Raw genomic sequence first — 24,527 nt, 5'->3', positions numbered from 1 at the left:
GCTGTTAGCTTCAATAGTGAAACGTTAACGTCAACATCAGTCAAGCTAACATTCATCTGGCCATAGGGTCAGCCTAGCTTAGTCTAATGGCTGAAATTCACACTGCTGCTTCACATCTGAATCCTTTCCCCAACATGAAACTTTGATTTGTCCGAACACCAAAAGACCACCCTGTGTTTTAACTTCATTTTACGCACTGACGTGGATGGGGGGGAAAAAAACCCTGACCTAAGCCAACCTTGTGAATGTAGCCTATGAACTAAGCTAGATAATGTTAGCATTAGCTTGCCTGCTAGTCTACTTCTTCAGCATGTCTTGCAGTGGGCCTGGCAGGTATTTCATCACTGTGTCCATGATGCTTTCCTCTTCCTCCTCATCACCACAGCCAGCCGGCACGAGCTTCTTGGGTCGGGTCAAGCTGCCGGCTGCAGGCTCCTCAGCAGCGGCTGCTGCCTCGGCCTCGGCCTCTTCACGCTTTTTCAATCCATACTGGTGATCAAACACAGAGTTAGAAACATTGGGAAGCTGAATGCTGGGGAAATGCAGAGGAGAACCACATTCATCTTATTGTCAGTGATCAGGCCAAAAATCTAGTTCCTGTCTGGGTGTATCAGCAACATTTGGAAATACACTTGAAAGCCTGTGTAGGTGTCTTGTAGGTGTTGCTTCATCGTTCACACCATGACAGTTCATGTCAAAACTATGTATGTATGGTAGCTATGGATTTGTTTGACAAAAGCAGTTCTGCAAACAAGCTAGAATTTGTCAAACATTTCTGTGTCATTAAATTTCCCTACGATATCAGAGAGAAACAGATTTACAAATGTGGCTCTAGTTGCTCTGTCAGCTCTCATACTGTGAACACGCGGAGTCACAGACTTCAGCTATAATATGGACATTCCCCGCAGTATCTGGCACGTTGGGATAAAGCTGTGGAAGAAGCTGACAGAAACCTTTCAGTAACGAGCACTTTGGGAGTTGTTCCTCGCTCTTTGTTCTCCTTTGGGAGGACTTAAGGAGAACCGGGGATGTGAGGAGCCAGGGGAGGAGTGCCGCTTTTTATCCCATTGATTCACAGTGTTCCCCTTAGACCTGCCTGAACCACAGTCTTTCACAGCCTCTACAGTGAAGTGGTTACACTGCAGCCATTACCTTCACAGCAGCTCCACAACCTGTCATTATTGTCAGGAAAAAACAGTGCACTTGCGCTGAATATGAACTGATGCTAACAGTCGCCGAACACACTTTTTATTCAAAAAATACTCATTAATACTGACCTACTAGAGATTGTTTCAGACAGAAAGACAATCTGTCTTCATAATACAGTACCACACACAATGCATATTATATTAATCATTGTGCCCTGGTTCACAGTAAAACACTGGCTTTCATTTTTGCTTATTCCACACTGATTTTAATTGATCATGGCTCCTCATTGTATTCATCTACTGTTTTCTACGTGTCTTGGTGCTTTACAGTGCATATTCACTGTCTCAGTAAAAGATAAAAATAGCATAAAAGCAAACAAAAATAGTGGGATAATGATCTATTTCAAACACAGGTCTGTCATTGAATTTTGCTGTCATGCAGCCAAGATGTGAAGCCCTTTTTAAAGCTGCATTATCATTGAGACAGAGCAGCATCCAAAATCATCAAACGAGGATGCGAGAACATTTTGAAAATGTCAGTAGTCAAAAGAGCTGGTTGTAGCCAATGTAGGCCTAATGAATGATTTTTACGTTTGTAATTTCTGTTTGGGCTGTCTTTGTCTTATTGATTCTGTATTGTATTCATTGAATTAGTTAATAGCCTATTGTAGAATGTTATTGTCATTACACTGTACCTTATCCCTGATGCCTTGCCTCATCGATTCCCTCTCAGCCTCCATCTTGGAATATTTGGCCTTCCTCTCCTCCTCCTGCTGCCTCAGTGCCTCCTGTCGCTCCTCCTCCTTCGTCGCTGCATCAGGGTCCTCCTCCTTCTCCTCCCCTCCCAGCATCTTGCCCACATCAGGAGGTCCTCCTGAGAAGAGGGGCGAGAGAAGAAGAGACATGAGACACAACGGCAGCTCTACTAGGCCTCTCACATTGGTGTGTCAAACTATCAAATTAGTTAGTAAGACTCGATGAGTAAAACAAGACGCAGAGACGGCAGTCAGGCAGACAGATACAGAGTCAGGGTTACACTCCTCGGGTGAAGTATTACTGTAAGAGTGTCATAAAATCAAGGATTAGAAAAAGCAAATATCTTTAATTCTGTGCTAACTTTTTGTTTGATGTCAAGTTCAGTGTCTCCGTCCATTTTCTTTCCATTAAAGTTTCATTATTTTCCAAAGGACCCTATTTCTGTCTGGGTGGAAAAGCCTGTTAAACCCCATTTAGGCCATCAGGGACACATTTTCTTTTAGGGTTATTTCAGGATGACTTACATTGCTCTTTTCATCAAACATGGCCATTTTTCTTTTATACCCCATGATACAGCCCCTAATGCCTCATGCAAAGCTGCTTCCTCTTCCTATAGGAGTAATAGCCGACATCCCATAAGGCCTCATGATGCAAAGGCAGAGAAATGCTGAGTGTGGCAAATATGAGTAAGGGAAAAAAAAACCTGTCACTTAGCATCAACAGACAAGAAATGAAGATGAACACAGAAAGCCAGTGGTCTAAAGGATCTGGGCAAAGATTGGAGCAGATGAGCGGTGAGGGGGAGGGAAAAAGAAAAGAGGAAAGAAAGATACAGAAGACAGGGAACCAGTATACTGCAAAAAACAAGACATTTAGGAAAACAAGGCAAGCATGAGGACAGGGAGAGAATCTGTCAGAAACTATTCAGTCCAATTAGCTGAGCTGTTCCAGTTAGTGGGATTACCCAGCAGTTTCTGAGGGACCAGAGAGAGAGGGGGAGCAAGAGCGTGACAGCTGAAAAGATGGAGAGGAGGGAGAAGAGGGAGAGGGAGGGTGCAGTGAGAGGGAAGTGACAAACTGAAGGCAGGGGAAAGGAAGGAGGGGAAGAAATTAGGTGTGAAGGAAAGGGTGATAAAGAAGGAGAGGAATGGAGTGGAGAGTGAAGATGGGAGGACGAGGGAGAAGAGGAGAAGGAGGAGGAGAGAAGGGTTAGAGGCAGAAAAAAAGGGCATCTAAGGAGAGAACGCAAGCAACCAAGAGAGAAAGACAGAGTACTCCCTTAGTCTGCAGCTGCCCCCGGTACCGTTGGTATTTTGACTCATCAGCATAATAAAAGTGAAGTGCAGCAAAATGCGCAGAGATAAAAGACAGGAGAGGTGGAGGACAAGAAAGGATGAAGAAGGAAGGGATGCGTGCAAGAACAACGAAGGCAAATGAGAAGGTATGACAAGGACATAAAAACATCAAGAAACTGCTGTTCATAGGAGGAAAACGGGAGGTTTTGTCATCTCTTATACAAGTACTTTTGTGTTTTCATTACAATACTGTGATTGATACATTTTCAGATCAAACCTTTCACTCAGGATTTCATTAGTCCCATATGAGATCTGGAGGAAAATCAGAGAGCAACACGTTGGAGTGAATAGTTCATAGCAGCAGAGTCTCTATAAATATAAAATTGGAATCAGCATAAGACAGCAAATTGGGGAACAAGTAGTACTGCCCTGTGGGGGGTTCCTGTATGTGCTGGACTGTTTCTTGGGCACAGTGGCTTGTAGACAGAGTCAGAAAGGCGAGCTGCTGTTCTCCACTCTTTATGCTGAGATAACTGTCTGCTGGCTATAATTTCATACAGGCACGAGAGTGGTATCGATCTTTCCACTTCAATCTCGGCAAGGAAGAAAATAGGCGTACTGCCAAAAACATCTGTACATCCAACTGATGAAGAGAAAAAGATAGTCCCCTATACAGGCTGCACTTAAACAGGTGATTTCTGGTAAATACAGAGCACACTACCATCAAAAAAGGTTAAAATTATACACCAGCCCCAAGATCTGGATCTGAATTTCAAAAATCAACAACGAAACAATTGATCCGTCACATTAATGAGCCACTTTTATCTGTAGAGAGAGATGAGAAGGGCATTCAGATAAAAATCCAAAGTAAACTGAGGTACGGCTGTATCGGATTTCTTTTTCTTCTATCAGATTTGATAAATGGTACAAAGGAGCTGACAGAACAATATCTGCCTGACCATGATACACTATCTTTGCTCTTCACAAGTGTGAGTCTGTGTAGGAGGAGGAGAGATAAAAGTGCATCTATAGTGTCCCTATGCACACGTTAGGGTCAAATATCTAAGTAGTTCTATTTCAGGCACGCACATATGAGCTCCTGTATGGTTGAGCAACTGATTTTTCGAGAAAAAAAAAATACATAAACTACCCTGTGTATGCAGTTGTGGATGTAAAATGCATGTATGAAAAATATTTGGTATAACTTTGCGTTAATTATAACATTTATTTTCTAGATGGTGAATCATTAAGTGTTACTCTATTACTTTATCTGTTACTTTATATGCAACTTTAATCACTAACTACTCTGCCATACACATTCAGACACTGTACTGAGACTACTGGACTCCTGTGTCTTAATTGCGTTGCTAGGAAACAGCTTGGATCTACATTTATTTCCTGTCATTTCAAGATATTACAACTGGACCAATTAAGAATCGGTGTTTGCAGCAGAAACATAGTATAGAATTCATTATGTCTTACTTGTGATTTAGTGAGAAGAACAATGAGCTTCTGTGAGGGGCAAAATTAAATTATTTTATGTTTACATGCACCGGTGTCCTCAGTAATGGCAAAATATCCCAGAGTGACACACTAAGATTTCACAGAACAAGTGTAAGAGATTATCTGACATACTGCAAGCAGGATTCAGGATCATCTTATGAGCCCAGTACCCGAATTATCTCTATCAATAAAGCCCATGTAAACACTGCTATTGAATCATGTAAATGGAGCAATGACTCACAACCAGCTAAGCCTCATTGTCAAATGATTCCCCTACCACGCATGGCCCAGAAAAAAGCCCTCCAGTACCTCTTTTAACAACACTGAGCCAAACCAAGACAAACTTGGTCTGGTTTCACAAAATCTTATTAACACACTGAGATGGTCTTTGTTCGAATGTAAAATAAAAAGAGGATCCTGAGAGACAATGCCCTAAGTTAAATTGAGCTATGATACTGGCTCCTACTTTGTGAACCATTTGTGAGAGATACAGCAGTGTCCTTTTCAACCAGAATAATACTATTAAGCTCTCAGGCATCACATAAGCTGCGTTGAGCAATGTTTGAGTGTTTTTGATTAAGGTGTCTTTACACTTTAGCCCTGCACAGTACATTAGGTTGGTGTAGTTGACAAAATTACATCAGATATATTAGCCAGTAAAGTATGCATTTGAAAGCTGCCAGATGGGTTGGCCTTAGCCCCCTTTTGTTTTAGTATAACCCACATTACAATATATAGGAGGAAACATCAGTACAGAGTCAGGAAGCGCCTTGCGAGGCAACTCCCATAGTCCAGAACCAAAGTCAGTTTTGCATGTGTGTTTGCATGAAATTTGACTTAGAGTCTAAATAAAATGTAAATGCAGTGCTGCTTGTGAATTGACTGGGAGTTCAGTAACACTGATACTTCCATACATGAACACAACATAGAGTGCTGGTTAATAAGAGAAACAAACACAGATCCAAAACAAGATCAAAAGATGGAAACTGAGTTTTTAGGACAGATTCCTGTAGCAGCAGTCTGCCTCTAACTTTGCCAACAAAGATGAAAATATAATTCTCTCCTCAATGCCTTGGACATTGGTTCACTGCTTAGATAAACGGTGTCATCTATCTAATCCTTTAGCTTCTGAAGGTTCTTGACTAAGATCTTTGTTAAATCCAAAGTCTTGAGGCAGAGCAGGAAAGTAGACTAACCTTAGCTAACTCTCCCAGTGCTTGAACTTTTGACAGCATCAGATAAATGGTACTTATCTACTCTTTTCCAATTCAAGGTTCTCAGGCAAATCCCTCTCTAAATTCAAAGTGTGGTGGGAAAGCGGATGAGTATTAAGATTTAGGTTTGGCCTTCAGGACAGAAAACCATTGTCTCAACACAGCTTATTTCACAGAAGAAAAAAAATGTGGCAGCGGGGGAAGCTGGTAGGAGTGTGCTCACTGTTGAGCCACTATTTCTTTCTCTTATTGGTGGCAGTTATGCTCTGAGCCACCTCAAATTTCCCTCAGGTGGAGCACAATGCACAGTGTATCAAACGGGACTCTAAATGCAGGAAGCTTTGCTCAGAACCATGACTAAACATTAACCTAAATATAGGATGTTTGGTACCGTTATATTTGGAGGGTTTTATGAAAAAGAGGTTGAGCTAGTGTGTCTCAAGTTTTTTAACTGAAAGGTCCCACATTGAATAAAGTGAGTTTTCCACGAAGCAGGTCAAGTATCTATCAATAAGTACAAGTGCTCAGTCGATGGAGAAACACAAAGGGTATTCTGAAAATGCCATCAGGACTTCAGTGACTTTGTCACAGCTGTAGACCGACCACCACCAGCCACGCCCACAACATGGCCGACCTGGACCCACCATCCAACCTTGCAGAATTTGGTTTTTGACTCACCAACCTGACAACTGAACATAACGCATAACAGAAATATAACATCTTTTCTTCTAGATCTAAGAAAGGTGTATATTTTACTGTAAAAAGAAAACCACCATAAAAAGGTTGTAATTAGAAGAGGCTTTCTGCTCTGTATCTTTTTCTCTGTCAGTGTCTCTCACAATTTGTGACTTCAATGGTTGAATGCATTATCAAACACACATGTGCAGACACACACACACCCCCTTGCATTCAAGCTCAAGGTCAGTTTGATGAACTGAATTTGATTTGCTGGAGTAATGCACAAGGAGATGGGGAAGTGTGCGTGTGCGTCTCTCTCTCTCTGTGTGTGTGTGTGTGTGTGTGTGTGTGTGTGTGTGTGTGTGTGTGTGTGTGTGTGTGTGTGTGTGTGTGTGTGTGTGTGTGTGTGTGTGTGTGTGTGTGTGTGTGTGTGTGTGTGTGTGTGCGTGCGTGCGTGTGTGTCAGCGATGACCTTGTAGACTAATCAAGCAGACCTCAACCAGTCATATTTGAGTGCTATTTAATGGGGTTACCTGTACTTTGAGGAATCAAGGTAAAACAAGAACATGTGAAGGTGTCCTGTATTCTTTAATTTCACCTCCAACAGCACAGGTACGTTAAAGAAAAAATGGGGAAGGCAGCAGTTGTATACACAATAAAAAAGACTGTTAGTGTTCTCTTGTAAAAATGATGGACATCAACTAACAAGGGTCAAAATGAGTCGTCAGATTTTATTAATAGGGGGCGCCGTGTGGCGCAGTGGGTTGAGCAGACACCCCATATACAGGGACTGTGGTCCTCGCTGCAGTTGGCCCCAGCTCGAATCTTGCATCGCAATTTAGCTATACTGCATGTCATTCCCCCTCTCTCTACCTCCCCATTTCCTGTCTCTCTGTACTATACTGTCAAATAAAGGCGAAAAAAGCCCCAAATATACACTTTGAAAAACAAAAAGATTTATTAACAGGAACGTAGTATATCATTTTTGTACAATATAGTTTGAAGTTTAATTTTTATTTGTTGTTGTTGTTGCCGTTTTTGAAACAGCTGGGTTTCTCAAACTTTATAGGCTATTCAGTATTGGAGTTTATTTCCAGCCACAAATTGATACATGTTTTGTTCCCTAATTAGTATTTATGACAGTAGGACAGTGTATTGAGTCAAAATAAACCAATGACCCATGTTCAATGTCAGGATGGACCATCTGATTGACTGCACTCGTTATAATGTAGTAGGAACTAGTTATTGTTGGTCTTACGCTTGGCTCAGTATCAACAGAAAGTAACTGTTTTGAGCAGTTATTGAGAAATCATACTGAGTGTAGGGTCGTCTATAGTTCAGTTTTTCTCTGTCTTTCATCTTTTGCATTCATTCCATTGCAAAAACAGTGAAAAAAAATATGGGTTTGTATTGGAACTTCAATTGTCAGTGCCGTCTCCAAAAGGATTAAAAATTAAATAAGTTTAGTTTTTGTCTTTGAGTCTGTCACAAAGCTTTAGTCAGGACAAGGCCATTTGCTGTCATAAGCTATTTTAAGTATCGTCAGCAGAGTACGCTGTACTAAGTGTCTTATCCAGACAGCACATACATTTTACCACTTCTGGTGTCAGCCTGGAGAAGAGATGAGTCAGTAATCCCATTCATGTTTGCATCTTCATTTAGCTGTCCAAAATAAGTACTGTCTCCCATCTTTATTCAAGTCAAACCTATTTCATTTTTTATATGTAAATAAAATTACTCCAACCACAAGTTGGAATTGGCCATGATAAATTATTAAACAATGGGCTTAACAAGCTGCAGGACACACTCTATCCCCTCTACCCTAGACCCTTCATATTGATATAGAGAGACTCCACTAATAAACCCATTCATCTTGACTTAGTAACATGTTATTAAGCCACATCAATAAATCATTTATATGATTTTTTAAATGTATGAATTTAGAAAAAAGTTTAAGATGCCCACATCCCACATTGACAAACCACACATTTTGTAAAAGAGGCATAATAAATGAGTTAAACAATCATTTTGAAATGTAATTTTATGAAGTGGCTACACTTCAAATTTTACCAATATATTTGAGGTTTGGCTGCTATCTGAGGCCTTCAGGGTTTGAATGAGCTGCATCATTGGGGCTGAAGTCTACCCCACTTAGCCCCCTATTCTGTCAACCTTACTCCAACTTTTAAGAGTTAGGAAGTGCTGAGTCAGCACTGAAGCACTCAAGAGCAAAATCAATCACTGCTGAGCTGAAGGTTTGGAGCAAAAGCTCCAAAAAGGTTTTCATGGGTCATGGCTCCCAAAAACAACAGCTCTTGACTGATGAATAATTGTAGAAAGAGACATCATTTTATCAGAGATCTTAAAAGAAATAAAAAAAACTGTGCTTCAGTTATCCAAAGGTGCTGTATATTTTATTTATTTTATATATAGGCTACTATATACTATATATTTTATAAGGGCCACTTCACTCAGACTGTATTTATTTTTGCGGTCCTGACTGCTGCTGCTGAGAGAGAGACATGCTAGCACTCGCTAACATCCGGGACAGCTAGTGGGGCTAGCAGCCCTGAGCCCTCTGCTGTGTAGCTTCACCTGAGCCCATTGGCTGGAGAGAAAACACTGACTCCTGCTCTCCACCCAGAAACGTCCCCGTGCACAACAAAACAAAAAGACCAAAATAGGCAGGGGGGGGGGGGGGGGGCTGTGTTTATTTTTGGGCAAAAAACTCCAGACTCAACCTTTAAATTTATTACACCCCTAACTCAGAAAAGAGAAATACTGACTGTTTCGATGCACCGTGATAAAAAAAAAAAAAAAGTAACATCCAATAAACATCCCAACAGCAGATGTAGGCTATAGCTCTGGATTTTATGCTGAATCATCATAGTTAAACACAGCTCTGTTTTCTATCAAGTATGGGAAACCAGAGAAGCCTCGGAGGATTAGCTAATGCACTGGCAACATCCTCCCTTTCAGAGAGCCTCTCGCCCAGACACCCATCACCTGACATACTCAGAAACACTCAAGCAAATCCAGGTTCAAACAAAAGTGAAACAATCACTGGATGGTAAAGACCAAGCTAACAACAGCTCATAAGGTCTGACTCTGACTCTCCTTTTGGGTGTTAAATTTAAAAAATAAACTATATCCATCTTGATTTTGTCTGAGTTTAAGGAGTTCAGGAAGTTACTTGTCTCTGCATGCTGGATTAATTATTTCATTTGGGCTGACTGATGACTAGTGGTGTGTAAATAGTCCAAATATAGACACAGAAACACATTTCTGTTCAATGATCCTGTCATGAACTGAGCAGGGATGGGCAGATGACAGAATGTGCGTGCGGTGAAGCTGTGCTTTGACACAGCTGTGCTTGGAGCTAAATGCTAACGTCAGCATAAAATGTTCACAATGACAATGCTAAGACACAGATTTCACGTGTTAGCAAGTTAACATTTGCTAATAGATGGGTCTCTGGGCGATGTCATCAGTGAGACGTGTGTGCGTAGGCATGCATGGGGGCAGAAAATGACCCAAAAATGACTGAGGGAGCTCAACAAAAAGTTGTTTTTGTGCCTAAAACTACACAAACTGCAGAAATAATGAGAGGAAAATGTTCATTATCTCAAGAAAGAAACTCGCCCCTTAGCCCATATATCCGAGAATTATTTCCAGTGAACTGGTCAGAGCTCTACATTTTAGACTCTGGATGGTTTTATACTGAAACTGCAGGGATGCATTTCTTTTTAAACCTCAGTCACACTGCTTCCTTGTGTTTCAGGCTGTTTAACGAACACTGCTAACTCTGCCTCTCCATTAGCTGACAGCTAATGACAAGGCAGACTAATGCCCTTAGAATGGATATTAGATAATTCTGCAAAAAAAGACAAACAGGCAGTGCCATTGTTGAGACTGAAGACCTTGTGTGGCTAATCAATAACACTGATTAAATCCTGTATTGACACAGGTTGTCAGGGGTGAAGCTCTGTCTGTTTACACTGCAGTCATCCCTAATATGATGTTTTTGCAGTGATTGTTTATGATTGTCTGGAGTAGGAATTTCATACATGCTAGTAACTGAACTTGAGCAGCTAACAGCATGACATTTTTTTAAAATCCTAAATGTATTCTGTGCTGGCCATTTTTCTTTATTTATTATCATATTTAGTTAAATAAATTCAAGGACAGTTATAGTATTAGTTTTGCAGGTATTTGGTCATAAACTGGAAAAACCTACAATTTTGAACTAACTGCTTGATATTTTACTCAAAACTACAAATCAATCAAGTTTTATATTAAACATCTGATTTCCTGTATTTCATTAAATGTTCTCTGTCTTGATTCAGCCATAAAGTTATTGTGCAGTTAACCTTTATGTCTGCACTTTACGTGCATGCTCTCTATTGCCATGTTGCCCCATCACACTCCAGCAGTTAAACCTTGTGTATCAACGTGCTTTATAACAAATGACAAGTAACATATTGTTCTGTATCGCACCATGGGTTTGACCTTTGTACAGTCAGGAACTAATAGCACCTCATTTATTTAGCACTTATTTCTAATGCTCATTCAAGTCAAGGACTATTTACTATTCAAAGGAAATGAGCAGTAAGCTCCCTCAAACTAGAGCCTTACATTTCCCTCAGAGATTTTAAAGCTTTACTGTATTATCTGATGTATTTTATGATTCTCGATTTTTTTTTTAAATTATTATTATTGATTGATTCTTGATTTTTTTTAGTGTCCTTTGTGCAGTTGTATTGTTTGGTTGTTGACTGTGACTGTTTCTTGTTCTGAGGTTTTTTTTATTTTAATAAAAACTCTCAACCTCATGGTGGAGCTAGAGTAAAAGTTGCATGACTGTGTGCAATTTCATGGCAGTGCACATGTGTTCATCTGTTTGCCTTTATTTGCTAGCTGACAGTGAAGCCACACAGGGAATGTGGAGAGGGGTGGGACAGGACGGCACGTATCGTTTGCCTCCAGCTGGAATCAAACCAGGCAATTTTGAGGCGTAGACCACAAATTCCCAGGGTTACCCGATAGTGCAGCTTAATTGATTGAAGAATATTTCACTAACATTGATGTATTGACTGACAGCCTCAGCTGATTAATTACCTGACTAATTGGTTTGTTTCATTATTGGATTTTCTTGCCCCGCAGGGAGCTTTAGTGATCAATGCACCGTCAGCATTTTTGCAGACATTTCTGTGGAAAGGGGTCACTGTGTCCAAGTCATTCAATTTGGACCAGAACCAAAGGACTACTACCACAAAAGTAGAACTGCACTGACAGCAGAAGAAACGTCCCCGAAATACGCCATCGTTTATCAAACATACCTGCACATTATCAAAACGTCTCCTCCTTGCATCTGCCCTCACTCTCTCACCTTTCCCTCACACTCAAAAAGAAAGTAGGCGTGGGCAGCCTCCATTATTTATCTTGCCTGGAGATGCAGTGTACCACACACTCTCTGTGCTATACAGTATCTATAAAACATCTCTCCTGCACAGGCAGAGCACAGACTCGCACGCACACAAGCAAACACCCACACTGTCAGATGTATTCCCAAAGTCCGCAGGCAGAGTGAGCCTGACTTCTGCGGAGTAAAGCAAGCATCCAGTGCAATGCAGTTGATTTAAGAATTCATGGTGCAGACACGAGGCACAGCAGCTTTGCAGAGCGAGGCAGCGCTTGCATCCCCTGCATCCCAATGAGGAGCCGAGGCTCTGCTTCAACTCCACATCCCAACTGTAACCACATAACACCTTAGTAACCTGGACAACAACAGCTCAGCATCACTATCACGACTGACCAGTATGTGTGTGCAGTTGCTACGATATAACTGCTGGCTACTTTCCTGCCTTTCCCCTTGAAGCTATAGCTGGGAAGGAGGATGAATTACAGGGCTATAATGAAGACTAATTAGGGGGCAAATAATAGCTGAGATAATATTCTAAAGCATAATACCTGAAGGCTTTAAAGGACAAAAGTCTCATGAAAAAAAATGTTAGTCATGGTTCTTGGCAAAATAGCCTTTCTATATCTTTCTTGCCTCAAATGTTGCCAACAGCTGGGTTGAAGATAAATGAGGATAATAATGTCTCATAAAACCTCAGACCACATTAAACTTTTGTCGCATCATTATTGGGATTATGACAAATGTGAGCTTTCCTTGTGCTCATAACTTCAAAAATGCATAAGGATCATAAGGCAGCTGCTGTCCTGAGAAGGTGAGATATTTTGGAGGTTCTCACTTCATTTTTAGTATATGGCTAGACCTGCTGCTGGTGCTGTTGCTCGTGTCCCATTTTATCAGCAACAGTCCTAAAGGCAGGAATAAAGAGCAACAAATGGTGAACAGGTTTCAATAATCCTGCTTGTGGCACCGTCAAAAACTTACCCTGCTCCAAAGAACAAAAAAAAAGAGGGTAATGCGTAGCTGATGTTTGAAGTCGGTAGTGTGGTGCAGGATGGATTATCACTTCAGTGTCCGTGTAACTACCAGGCCACTACTAGAGTAGCCTACTGCTGCTACTGCCCCTAAACATCCCTTTAAATCCTTTACACTGCAGTGCTGTTAAATCAACCTCCAGTCCAACAGACTACTCACCTCCGAGCGCAGCTTTCATTACAAAATTCATGATGAAGCAGTTCTGTGTTCTCTTCCTTTACTGGTCACGTTATCAGGGACAGACCTGTAGCCAGGGGACAGAAAATACACAAGCTGTGACTGGATGAATACCACCGTTAGGACATGCAGTTTCACTCTAGAGGGTTTAATGTACAAGTTTGATGGGATGGGGGAGGGAGATGATGATGATGATGATGACGAAGAGGAGGAGGAGCTGGAGGAGGCTTGACTCGGACAAGAAACGACCTCCAGACAGAAATCTTGGTTTCTGTCGACAAGGACCACAAAAACGATAATTACAAAATTTTCGTAACTCACTTTAATTCTACTTCCTGAATAGTGTTCATTTACATCTAAACGCCCTCAAAATGTGATCAGCTTTAGTCCCAGGAACAACAAAGGTGATTAAACTGGGTTAAGATGGCTTTGCCCTCCAGTACTATATTGTATCCTGAGTTTTGTCAAGGCACCTGCGCCCCCGATTTACAACTGCACTCCATCTTGGATGGATTTATGCTGACGCTGCCTGACTGCCTCTGATGTATCCTCGTGGAAATGACTCCAAGAATTAAATAAAATAGGAAAAGGGAGGAGGGAGGGGAGAGGGGGCAAAGACAGGGTCAAAGATGAACAAATGAAGACATGGTTTCTGTCAGTGCTCGAGTCTTAGAGAGCATTACCTCACACAATCTGCAAGAGCGTTACATGACAGGACAAAGGGGAATTTTTAAAATATGCATTACAGTGTCTCACAGCGTATCCATGGCTCTTATGTGTGAGTTTACAACAGGCATTATGGCATTTTATTCCCCATGTTATCACTATAATAATTCTGTTGTATTTGCTCTGGGATTTATAGTGACTCAGGACAGCTCCACGGTGAATTTATAACTTTATGTGGAAATTGCCTTGTTTCTATAACATTGCTGCTGGGACTTTGTGGTGCTCAATTGTGTGAGTTTACAAACCTTGAACTTATGGTAGATTATCAAATATATCATTAATCACTCTCATCTGAAATATAGGCTAATATTTCAGTAGGAGTTGGATTGCTTAAACCCTACTTTATGGCGACCTTACTGCACTTTATGATATAGGCTATATTTACATTTTCTTTTTTATGACATAACGAGCAGACGGTTAGTTTTGGTGCATTTTGACAGCATCCCTCTGCAGAACAGGCAGAGAGAGAAAAAAAATCCTGCTGGAAACTTGCTGCTGCTCTCATTATAGCGCCGTTTCGTCCGCGGGTCATTTTCATTCGCCCAAAGTCGTTTCTGCACCAGCCGAGCGTCTTTAAATCATTTCCTGGTTCCCTTCGCCTCCATCATCTGCAGCAGCATCAGTTTCTCCTCACATGAACCCTTTACTGTATTAACTCACTGCTCCTGGCGCGGTGCAGCATTTCGGCGCAATTACAATGGTATACGTACTCAGTTAAATTTCTTATTCCTGCACCCACCACAGCCTTGCATGCACATTATGCTGTATATTCATAAGTCAGGAGGCTGACTGCATGCACATTAGGCTGTTTTTTAGATCAGCATCAGCATCTTTCACCAAGTGCACCAACCTATCTCCATCCTGTCCCGTACAGTAAAGCTGCACACCAACATCTCAGTCTAAGGTTTGTTCGAGCATCATTTACCTTGTTTTGATCCTGCTCCAAGTCTGTATCTCCGAGAGAGATGGGTGAAAAAAACAGCCTCGTCGCAATGCTATAATCACCTTTATTTTTCGCCTTCCGCGGTGTTGGAGGAAAACACAAGTTGTGCGTCTGAAAGGAGGGATTTGTGCCTCTCTCTAGCTCTCAGTTTGCAGACATGCCGGTTGTGGCAGAGTCAGGCTGCAGCGGCGGAGGAAGAGGCTGAATTCCCTGCAGGAGGAGATGAGAGCATGCAGAGGGAGAGAGGGGGAGGGAGGGAGCACATCAATGTAATATCACCTCAGCCAAGCCTCTGTTCAGGTTTCGAAAAAATCAACAGAAATGATATAAAACATTTGGAAATAAAAGAAAGTACCGGGAGTGAACATTAAGGCTATAACTTATTAATTGTAACAAAGGACAAAGTGCTAACAAAGATCAAAGGAGCCTCTTTGTGTTTCATTCATTCTCTTATTAAATTGTGTTTTTAATATCCTTCACAGTTTTATTATCTTTTATTAGGTTTTTTTTTTTTCTTCTTCTTCTTTTTTTTTTGCCAGTTAGTCACAGAAGAAATTGTTCACATCATGTCGACATGCAAGTGTTAACAGTTACTAACTTGGAGATCCAAAGATACAGAGAAGCATATAGTTCCTTTTGGAGTCATTTTTCTACACACCCCGAAATGTCAGTTCACTCTCTCGCTCTGGTTTGGTCACCACCAGCTTCTGATAAAAAATAATATCAGGCTGCTAAATGTTTTACCATATTGACAATCTAACTGCCATATTTTGGAAATCAGGTTTAAAGAGAATAGTGAGAATGGAGCAAAATGAGGCTTTCCTCTGTGCCCAACAAGTCCTTTATGGTGCAGGTTACACATGATCCATAATTACGTTATATCTTGACCATATGACTTGAGCAAAGGAACAAATACACTAACGTAGTGTAAAGAGTGCCAAAGTCCATGTTATCAGGGATTTGGGGTGGATGGATTGGTCCATTGAAAACACAGGGCTTTCATGCAAGATATTGGTGTTTGATTCCAATATGAAATTAGTTCCGAATCTGTTGGTTTTATCCAGGGGCAATTAATTAAGTTAGGCCAAAGTCTAAGTAAAAATCTTCAAATGTTGAAGATTGACTTTAACTCAAATAATGATATTTTCCAAAACCTAACCAGCAGCTGTTTGCCCAAATCTATACAGTTCATGACACACAGTAATAACCACCATCACAATTGCTACATCACTCACAGTACAGTGGCATGTTTCCTTTAGTAAGATGGGTCATTATTTCTGGAGACACACATCATCCAGGACCAGGTGAAAAAAAATCACCTATTAAGGTTGTTAAGGTTGGAGGCCTTGCTAAAGGAAACACTGTGTACTGTGGCCAAAACCAAAACAATGAGCTGAAAGACACTGTAGAACTTCAGTTCAGACAGTTTGTTCTTCAGTTTTTGCTAACAACATCTTGTTTTGTTTCCGTTCTAATGCCTATTTTCTTGTTCTTCTTTCTTCTTTTTCTTGATGACATTAAGTTGAAATAAATCACAGACAAACCAACATCTCTATTTTATCTGAAAAAAACAAAACCCTTTTTACTGTCAGAGGCTTGAGAAGAGAGTGTAAATGAAAAATCAGCCATTTAAGATAGTTGTAAACAATTTATCTCATCTTCGGCTGCAAATATCTGCTGTAGTAGTGGAGTGTCATCAGTCCTCGAAGATTCCCTTGAAAATATTGTCTTGGCAGGATGGAAAAGACTGCTGAAGTAACAGCTCCACGGAGAAGTCAGTATTCAATTTTTCTTATTTTATTCCCCATGTTTAACAATCATGATTGAAAAGATGAAAAATCAACCTGGAAATTCATCGTTAAAGCTCAGTTAACTAACTGTTGGCCACTCGGTGGTAGAAATATTACAAACCACCCTCAGAGCACCAAGTCCTGATACGCTATTATTAGCATAGTGTGGCATTTTTGCTAATGATATGATGCTATGGTTTGCAAATGATGGCCTACTTAGCCTATATCCCAAACAGAGCAAATGGCAGAACAGGGCAAACATGCAGGACAAAGAATATGATTTATTACACTTACTGTGTTTCCAATCCAAACTCAGCTCTAAAATAAACCTTTTCTGTTTTGTTTTTTCAACCTAGTAACTTTGCACTTTACACACAGTGAGGCAAGACAGGTTGAGAGGGAGCACCGTGGGGAACGAGGGGAGCTTAAATTGCTCTGTCTCCCATCAATTAATCAAGACATAGGAGGCTGCGTCCAGTCACCACCCTCATGGGACAAGCATCCATCACCTTGTTTATAGCCAAGAAAGGCTTTGAAACATCAGCAGCATGCATGCTTACACACACACACACACACACACACACACACACACACACACACACACACACACACACACACACACACACACACACACACACACACACACACACACACACACACACTGGCACATGCTGTTGTTGTCCTCCAACTGTCCAAAACTACTGTCATATTATTTTTTTATTTTTTTATGTGCCTATGATTTATACTCTCTTGGTTTAATGTCATTTTGCTCTTGACCCATATCCCTTTTTGTATCATATCTAACCATGTAGCTATCCACTCTATGCTGTCTTACAGTTTTCCCATGCATACCAAAACATCTACATAATAATGCTGAGTTTTCCAAGTTTTTCATTACTGTAATGTAAATTATTTTGGTTTTGAAAGTATTTCACTTTGGCCTTCTGTTTACCAGGTTGGTATGCTTTGCTGTCTCTTCATCTGATGTGATTTGTTTATTTATTCTTTGCAGACTTTGTGTTACTCTAACAACAGGAATTCAAACAGCTGTTTTTCCCTTGATCATCTGCAAGTCAGCATGTGGCCTGTCTCCAAGTAATGAGTCACCATGAATATAGGCCTATGCCAAAATAGAAAAAGTTACCAATTATTACCTGAGCTAGGCTACTGGTACACTCTGTGAGATGTTGAATGAACGGTTGTGGTGGTGCACTATCACAGTGAATCTATTTGATGCTTCTGCACCAGCATTTTATACCAAAATACTTTATGTATCACAGAACTCCACAGGGATTGTATGCCATTCAAAAAGGGCAAATTAACATACCACTGCTGAAAAGGCTGGTTTTCTTGCTCTCATTAAAGCAGAAGTAGGGCCTAAGCGATCCGGTCGTTTTGGCTAACTTCTTGTCAGCCAATGCAGTTAGCAGTCCCCGCCCTCGTCATGGATCTATTGGTCCTCGTCCCTACGTCACCACATTCACGCGCATCCCTTGGCTGTACACACAGCCCTTCATGCCGTTCTCTCTCCTCATTGGATAAAGGTTGTAGGATACAAGGAAGTAGTTTTCTCCTCGGCTTACAGCAGAGCAGAGTGACTGACAGACCCGTGTTTCGGACCAAACACTCAATGTAAGTGATTGCCGTCGGAAGATATAACTATTTAAGACTTATAGTAACGCAAATATTCCGCTTACTTCTGCTTTACGCTATTTTATGTCAAGAAAATGCAAATTCACATCATTTTCAGTTCACGGATTGAGAAGGACAATCAGACTTTGGAATTAAAGAAGAGTAGAATTTTTAATTAGTAGGCTATGCTAGTCATTTTGTGGCTAGCTAATCTGATGTCAGTATGCTAATATCCTCACAATGACAATACTGATGTCATGTGGGTATTGTGCTAATAAATGTTTTTTTGTTTTTTAGCATGTTAGCATGCTATCATTTGCAAACCAGCCCATTAGCAGAAAGTAAAGCTGGGGCTGAAGGGGATATTTTGAAGCGGTGGACTGGCCGACTTAGGAGTCAACATTTCCAACCTCAAAGCTGCGCTGCTGTCTTCCTCACCTTATTTGCTCTTGTAAATTTTGCCAAAACATTCTAAATAAATAAAGAAGAGATGTTAGCATTTGATAGAAATAATTTGACACCAGCCAATTGGGATCTCCAGTTGGTGATCCATTGTAGAGACTAGTTCTAGTCTTAAGTATTTTAAGTTGACTCATACCTTAGGCCTACTATAGTCCCATAGTCTTTTGGGGCAACAAAATTAGAGACAGCAGAAAAAAATAACCAATTTTGCATGGCCATTATGGAAATACTTACCTTCATCTGAACTGCTGAAGCTGTTGCCCAGGGACAAAGAAGAGCTGATATCGAAATAGGGCACAGTGCTGAATGCTGAACTTCTGCCTTTCGTCACAGCTGCAGTCAAATGCGAGGTGGATTATGTCACAGGGCAGCAACATAGTGCCACTGTGCCATTTCTTGAGGCAGGATGTAGTAAAAAGGAAGCAATTTAGGTATCTGCTAATCTTCTCAGCACTCTTTTGAGTGCGTTCATAGTTGCGTGCTAATAGCAGCATATAACATAACCTATATTTTCTGGATGAGTACAAATATGTGCTCATATTTTCAGTAACATTTTAGTTAATAGGCAATTATTTTCCAAACACAAGATAACGATATCCCTGCATGTGTGGTTTATGTAGCTTATGTAATATTTGATTGATTACTACAGTCCCTCATCAGGCAGTCACCTCTGTGCACAACAGATTGTCTTATTGCTGACAAAGAGCCAGCAGTCCTACCTCCTGGCCCCTAAGTATCAACTACGGAGGCATGCAGTGGATATATAAGGACTCCATATCAAATCCCATTCATTGTGATAGAAGATGCAAGCTAGCACAATGTCGACTGAGCACCATGAGGACAGAGTCACTTTGAAGTATTGAATTGTGTGAAGTACACTGAAAGATAATTCAGAGGATGAAACACAGTGCTGCGCAGTGGCAGCCCAAAACATCCCTTAAAAAATATATTAATCATACACACATTAACACCGAGCTGGTGGTGATCATACAGTTGGGCTTGTAAATAGACTAACCTTTACTAGATGTTTTGGGATGTTGACAGTAGGCTGGACAGTAATCAAAGAGCCTGTTAGATTAAGCCAAGAAATACTATACTGTCTACATACTGTATATTCTCTGCATATATGCTCACAAAAAAAACACTTAAGCACTTCAGGTTTTTAGCTGTCATCACTAGACAGCAAGTATTGCATGTACACATCCTGAGCCACACTATCTCATTGATCTGGACACAAATGTAACCCATGTGAGATACAAACCTAGTTCTGGAGACTGGTGCCTTATCCATTATGCCACTGAGTTGTTTTTAAGTATCTGTCCATTCATCATTTACAAACTTCTGCTTCTCCAATGCACAATTGAATCAGATTCCACTGCCAATTGCTCATCCGGTTAGTCATGTAGGCCTAAGTCTCTCCAAATGTATTTGTCATATTTTGTGCAAATATGATTTGTTTTTTGGGACCATTGTTTTGATCGTAGATTGTTGAGGTTCTCTTCTTCAGATGAACCCTCAACACAATGAACATCACCTTTGCTTCTTCTTTACCTTGAAGCTAAGCCAACAGAGTTAGATAATCACGCACAATAAATCCTCCATTTTTTTTTTTTACACATTTCAGGCGCTATCCCATCAGATTGTATGCTTAATGTTTTCTTATGTTCAAGTATAAACCATAGTGAAGATAACGGAATAAACAGATTCTCTTTTGTTCCTTTGTTTGTAGGAGGGGGTCAGCTGTAGGACGCTAGAAATTCTTGCTGACACTTTACATCTGTAATAGGAGGTGCCTCCTTGATAAACCTTTATGACATCCCTGCTCTCGCCCTATCCCCTTGCAGACTCAAGCAAGTTTCTACATAGTTACTGTCCCAAAATAGCACAAAGGATTCATCCTTTCCTGTGTGTTATTAAAGGTAGCTAAAATGATCTGCATGAAGATAAAGAACAAGGCTGATCCTCCTCATTTCTTTGAAAAATCAATCAAAAATTATTTTCTGATACATTTGTGGTGTGTTGAAGTCGTGCTTTATTAAATCTTCTCTGTTTGATGATGACAGTATGACCTCTTTGACTGAAACTCCCCTTTGAATCAGTGCATTGTGAGGCGAACAAAATGTGATGTCCCTGTGATGTGACTTCAGTGCCTCGAATGCAGAGGCTCAGTATTCATATTTTAATGTGCAGATTACAATATTCATGATTCCTAGCAAACCCTTCCCCTTTTTTTCCCCTCATGGTTTTACACTGTGGCATGGCCAGCATTTCCTCTATACTGGGGTGGGTCATATCCCTCCATCTGAAGGGCACACTGGCCTCTGTCAGACTATTCTCTGAAGTCAGAGGGGAGGAGTCGTTAGCTTTGGATATTACTCTGCTGTCCATCATTCCTGCTGCACTCTGAGGTCCCCAGAGACACTGAAAGAGGGAAAGGAGGAGGGCGGAGGAAGGGAAAGAAGGAGAAAAAAGAGGCGGAGGGATTGCATGTAATTGTGTGTGTGTGTGTGTGTATGTGTGTCCATCAACCCGTAGAGGACCTCTGAAGTCCCAGACATAGGGAGGTGTACACTGCTGCAATGCGTAAAGGCATCGCAGCTTCACAGTTTCATGCAGTGAGGAGACTGACTGACTTGAAAGGCTGAATGACTTGTTGACTGACTGTATCAGGAATACTGTATTGTGTGTGCTTGTGTGTTTGTGTATCTGTGTGTGTGCGTGTGTCCACTTGAGATCGGCACAAATAAAACTAAATATGCCAAGCTTTGGAGAGAGACCTGAATACGATAGTGGTGTTAGTCAATTGAGCAGTCTTATAAAAGTGAATGACCTGATGAGAATGATTAATTCATTTACACATGCATGTATCTGAAACATATAATAAGCTTCATCTTTAGCATTGTTGGTTCTGTTTCCTTATTGTCAGCGCATTTAATTTTTCCTTTCATCAAAAAATTTCAGAAAAAGGCAAACTGATGTTGCCAACAATTGGTTCCGGCCTTTGTTCTGCTGTCAGCCTCTAATGATACAATTACAGCTTCAAAACAGTGGCAGTCCATAGGTACATGGGCCAAATCTACAAACAAAATATCTGACCTGTGGAAAAAATTGAGCTTTCCCCCACTTTTATACTTCAAAACTTTAAAATAATGAAGAAAGTACATTTAAATCCTTCTGACCATGCTCTCATAATGTGTAATGCAGTGTTAGGGGAGGTGGGAGGCTGAACAGGTTCTGACCTGAAGTCCATATAACTAAATAATATATAAGTTATATGATTTATTCCATACAAACAGGTTATAGTCAAACAAAAATGAAGCAGGTAATTTATCAGGGCTCAAGCACTGACCACGACCCAACTGAAACTGCAGTGTTCAGCCTTTTACACTCACCCATAATCCAAGGAGTCGGAAATTTTAGAATTTACTCTGCTATTATGGTGCCGTTTTTGCAATTGACAGACATTTGAATTTAATAAACTCCAAGATAATTAATCAGATCGACATCACATTCAAATATTCTCATCTTAAGACCTTTACAGTGTTAAATTGCAAAGCTTTTGAGATTTTATTGGATGACAAGCCACTTGGTAACTTCTTTAGAAGAAGAAGCTTTGCACATTCATTAGTGTGCCCCTGCATTGCTCCCCACCTCACAGAAGACACAACATCAGGTATTACATTTTTCTTGTGCCTTTTTCTTCATCATTACAGTAACAGGAGTAGCTAAAGCTGGTAGGGTGTCATATTCTTCTCCAAGGCTATTCCTTTTGTGTAGTCATTCATTCTCATTTAGATGCATTTACACAAAACTAAAGTGCAGTAATTTGCAATATATTCACATCTAGACAGTTGTACTCCATCATCACCAATTTGTGCTACATTAGGCTTTGTTTTCGTCATCTGCTAGTCATTAATATGGATTGAACCATATGTTCCCATTTAGAAATGTCTTTCATGTTTCACATTTTTGCTGTGCATGCACAGGGGATAACATTTGTCCATAGCATCCTTTTACATATTGGGATTTTGTTAAATGGATCAGTTCATGTGTTTTGACCAAAAGCCAGCAGAGGTAAATTTGGATTGAATTTGTTATCACTTCCCAACTAGTCACTCTTATTACAGCTGTCACATTGAAATCTCTCAAAATGTCAACCTAGAGTTGAGTTCACACCTTTATCTTTCATGAGGTTTTATCCATCTGTGGTCCATAGATTCTTCAAGCTAAAGCAGCATGCACAGTGATGCTTTAATTAATCATGTAAATTACCATTGTTAGAGTTACAAGGTTCTTTACTCATGCATGACATCAGAGCTCACCATATTGTGGTGTCAAAAGATCATTCGCTCCCTGAGGTCCAACAGCCCAACCAAGGAGTGGTGAAGGAAGTGGCTCAGTGTGACAACTGGAAACACTCCAGTGCAAAGAGACAATGCTGGCTTGTGTAGAAAAGATAGAGGATGACATAAACAAGTGAAAGAGCGTGAGGTTACTGAATATGCTTAACTGGATTTGCTCACTTGCCCTTGATAAGTGGGACAAAAGGAGAGGAAGGCTGCAGCTTGGGGACTGAGGCACAGCACAGCTACAGTGCAGCAGGTGTATGAGGACAGTAACCATTGTGCCGTCTGTCGAGGGTAGACGAAGTTTGTGTCCTCGCTGTGCCATGGTGGCCCAGTCGCTGGACTGTAGTGTTTGCATGTGCTGTCCACATCGTTCATCTGCAGCGTGTGAGCCGCGTGAAGCCTACTGCCGCCTCTGTATCTCCCCCTGTACCTGTCTGAAATAGGAATAAAATACTGCAAGCGGCTGGGCCCCACTCTCCTCCACAAAAACACTTGGAAAGCGTCCAGAGTGGAGCGCATCGTGCCCTAGAAAGCTAGTGCAGTAGAACTGTCACGGAGCAATGCAGTGAAGAGAGGAACGTGACAGGATGGTGGGAGCTGGATTAACGCCCACCACACAACCAAATGTGAACATAAAGGTAGCGCAGTAGACAGCAAGAGCAGAGATTTGGATATATCAGAGGAGATTTAAGACACATTTAAATAAAATGTATAATAACATGTGAAGCTTTGAAATGGTGTTAAGAAGCTGGCCTGGGACTACCTGCCCCAGTATGGGGTCAGGGAAAGGGCCGGAACTGGTTTTTCACACTTACACATAGAGGGATAAAAGAATCATATTGGCCATGTAGTACATGCCCACGTTTCCCTGACTCTAACTCTAATAACTGTTTTATTGAGACTTGGTGGCAGTTTTTATTGGACACTATAAAATGCTTAGACAGGGTGAAAAATAGATGAGTATGTGGTTTACAGCAATCAATGGTTTGCCTTTTTAGCTCATCAGATTTATGCAGCTCAAATGTCAAGGTCTGAGGATGTGCCACCAATTCAAAATGACAGTGCTCTAAGCTGGCTCACAGACCACCGTGCAGTGCTCACATTAGCCTATTGTTAAAGCAATATTGGCTGCAGCCACCACACCACACACAGAACTGAATCAGGGACAGAGTGTCACATTTACCTGAGCAGACACAGTGCACTGGAGGCAGAGGCTTGCAGAACACCTCTGACAGGTATAGTGCCTGTCCAAACATATGCTTCCTTTAGTTAAATGAGTGGAAGTGACTGTATTTTACTGGACTGTATGGTGCTGCACAGACAATGTTTGTTTGTATTTTTATTCCACAATACGGAAAGATTGCCCAATTAATAAACAGTAACTGATATTTAACAAGGTT

General features: G+C 40.9%; 1 protein-coding gene across 1 annotated transcript; it reads right to left on the bottom strand.

Moving 5' to 3' along the window:
* Positions 1-297: 297 nt before the first annotated feature.
* Positions 298-23,646, bottom strand: cplx2a (complexin 2a; the record flags this gene model as incomplete). Its single annotated transcript, XM_083982532.1, has 4 exons — positions 298-489; positions 1,844-2,022; positions 2,869-2,878; positions 23,302-23,646. 4 exons carry the CDS (start codon positions 23,644-23,646, stop codon positions 298-300), a joined length of 726 nt encoding a protein of 241 aa, XP_083838658.1.
* Positions 23,647-24,527: the final 881 nt, after the last annotated feature.

The sequence above is a fragment of the Trachurus trachurus genome (assembly GCF_905171665.1).
Source record: "Trachurus trachurus genome assembly, chromosome: 1".
In the NCBI taxonomy this organism is placed as follows: domain Eukaryota; kingdom Metazoa; phylum Chordata; class Actinopteri; order Carangiformes; family Carangidae; genus Trachurus; species Trachurus trachurus.
This window is presented reverse-complemented; position numbering and strand designations above follow the sequence as displayed.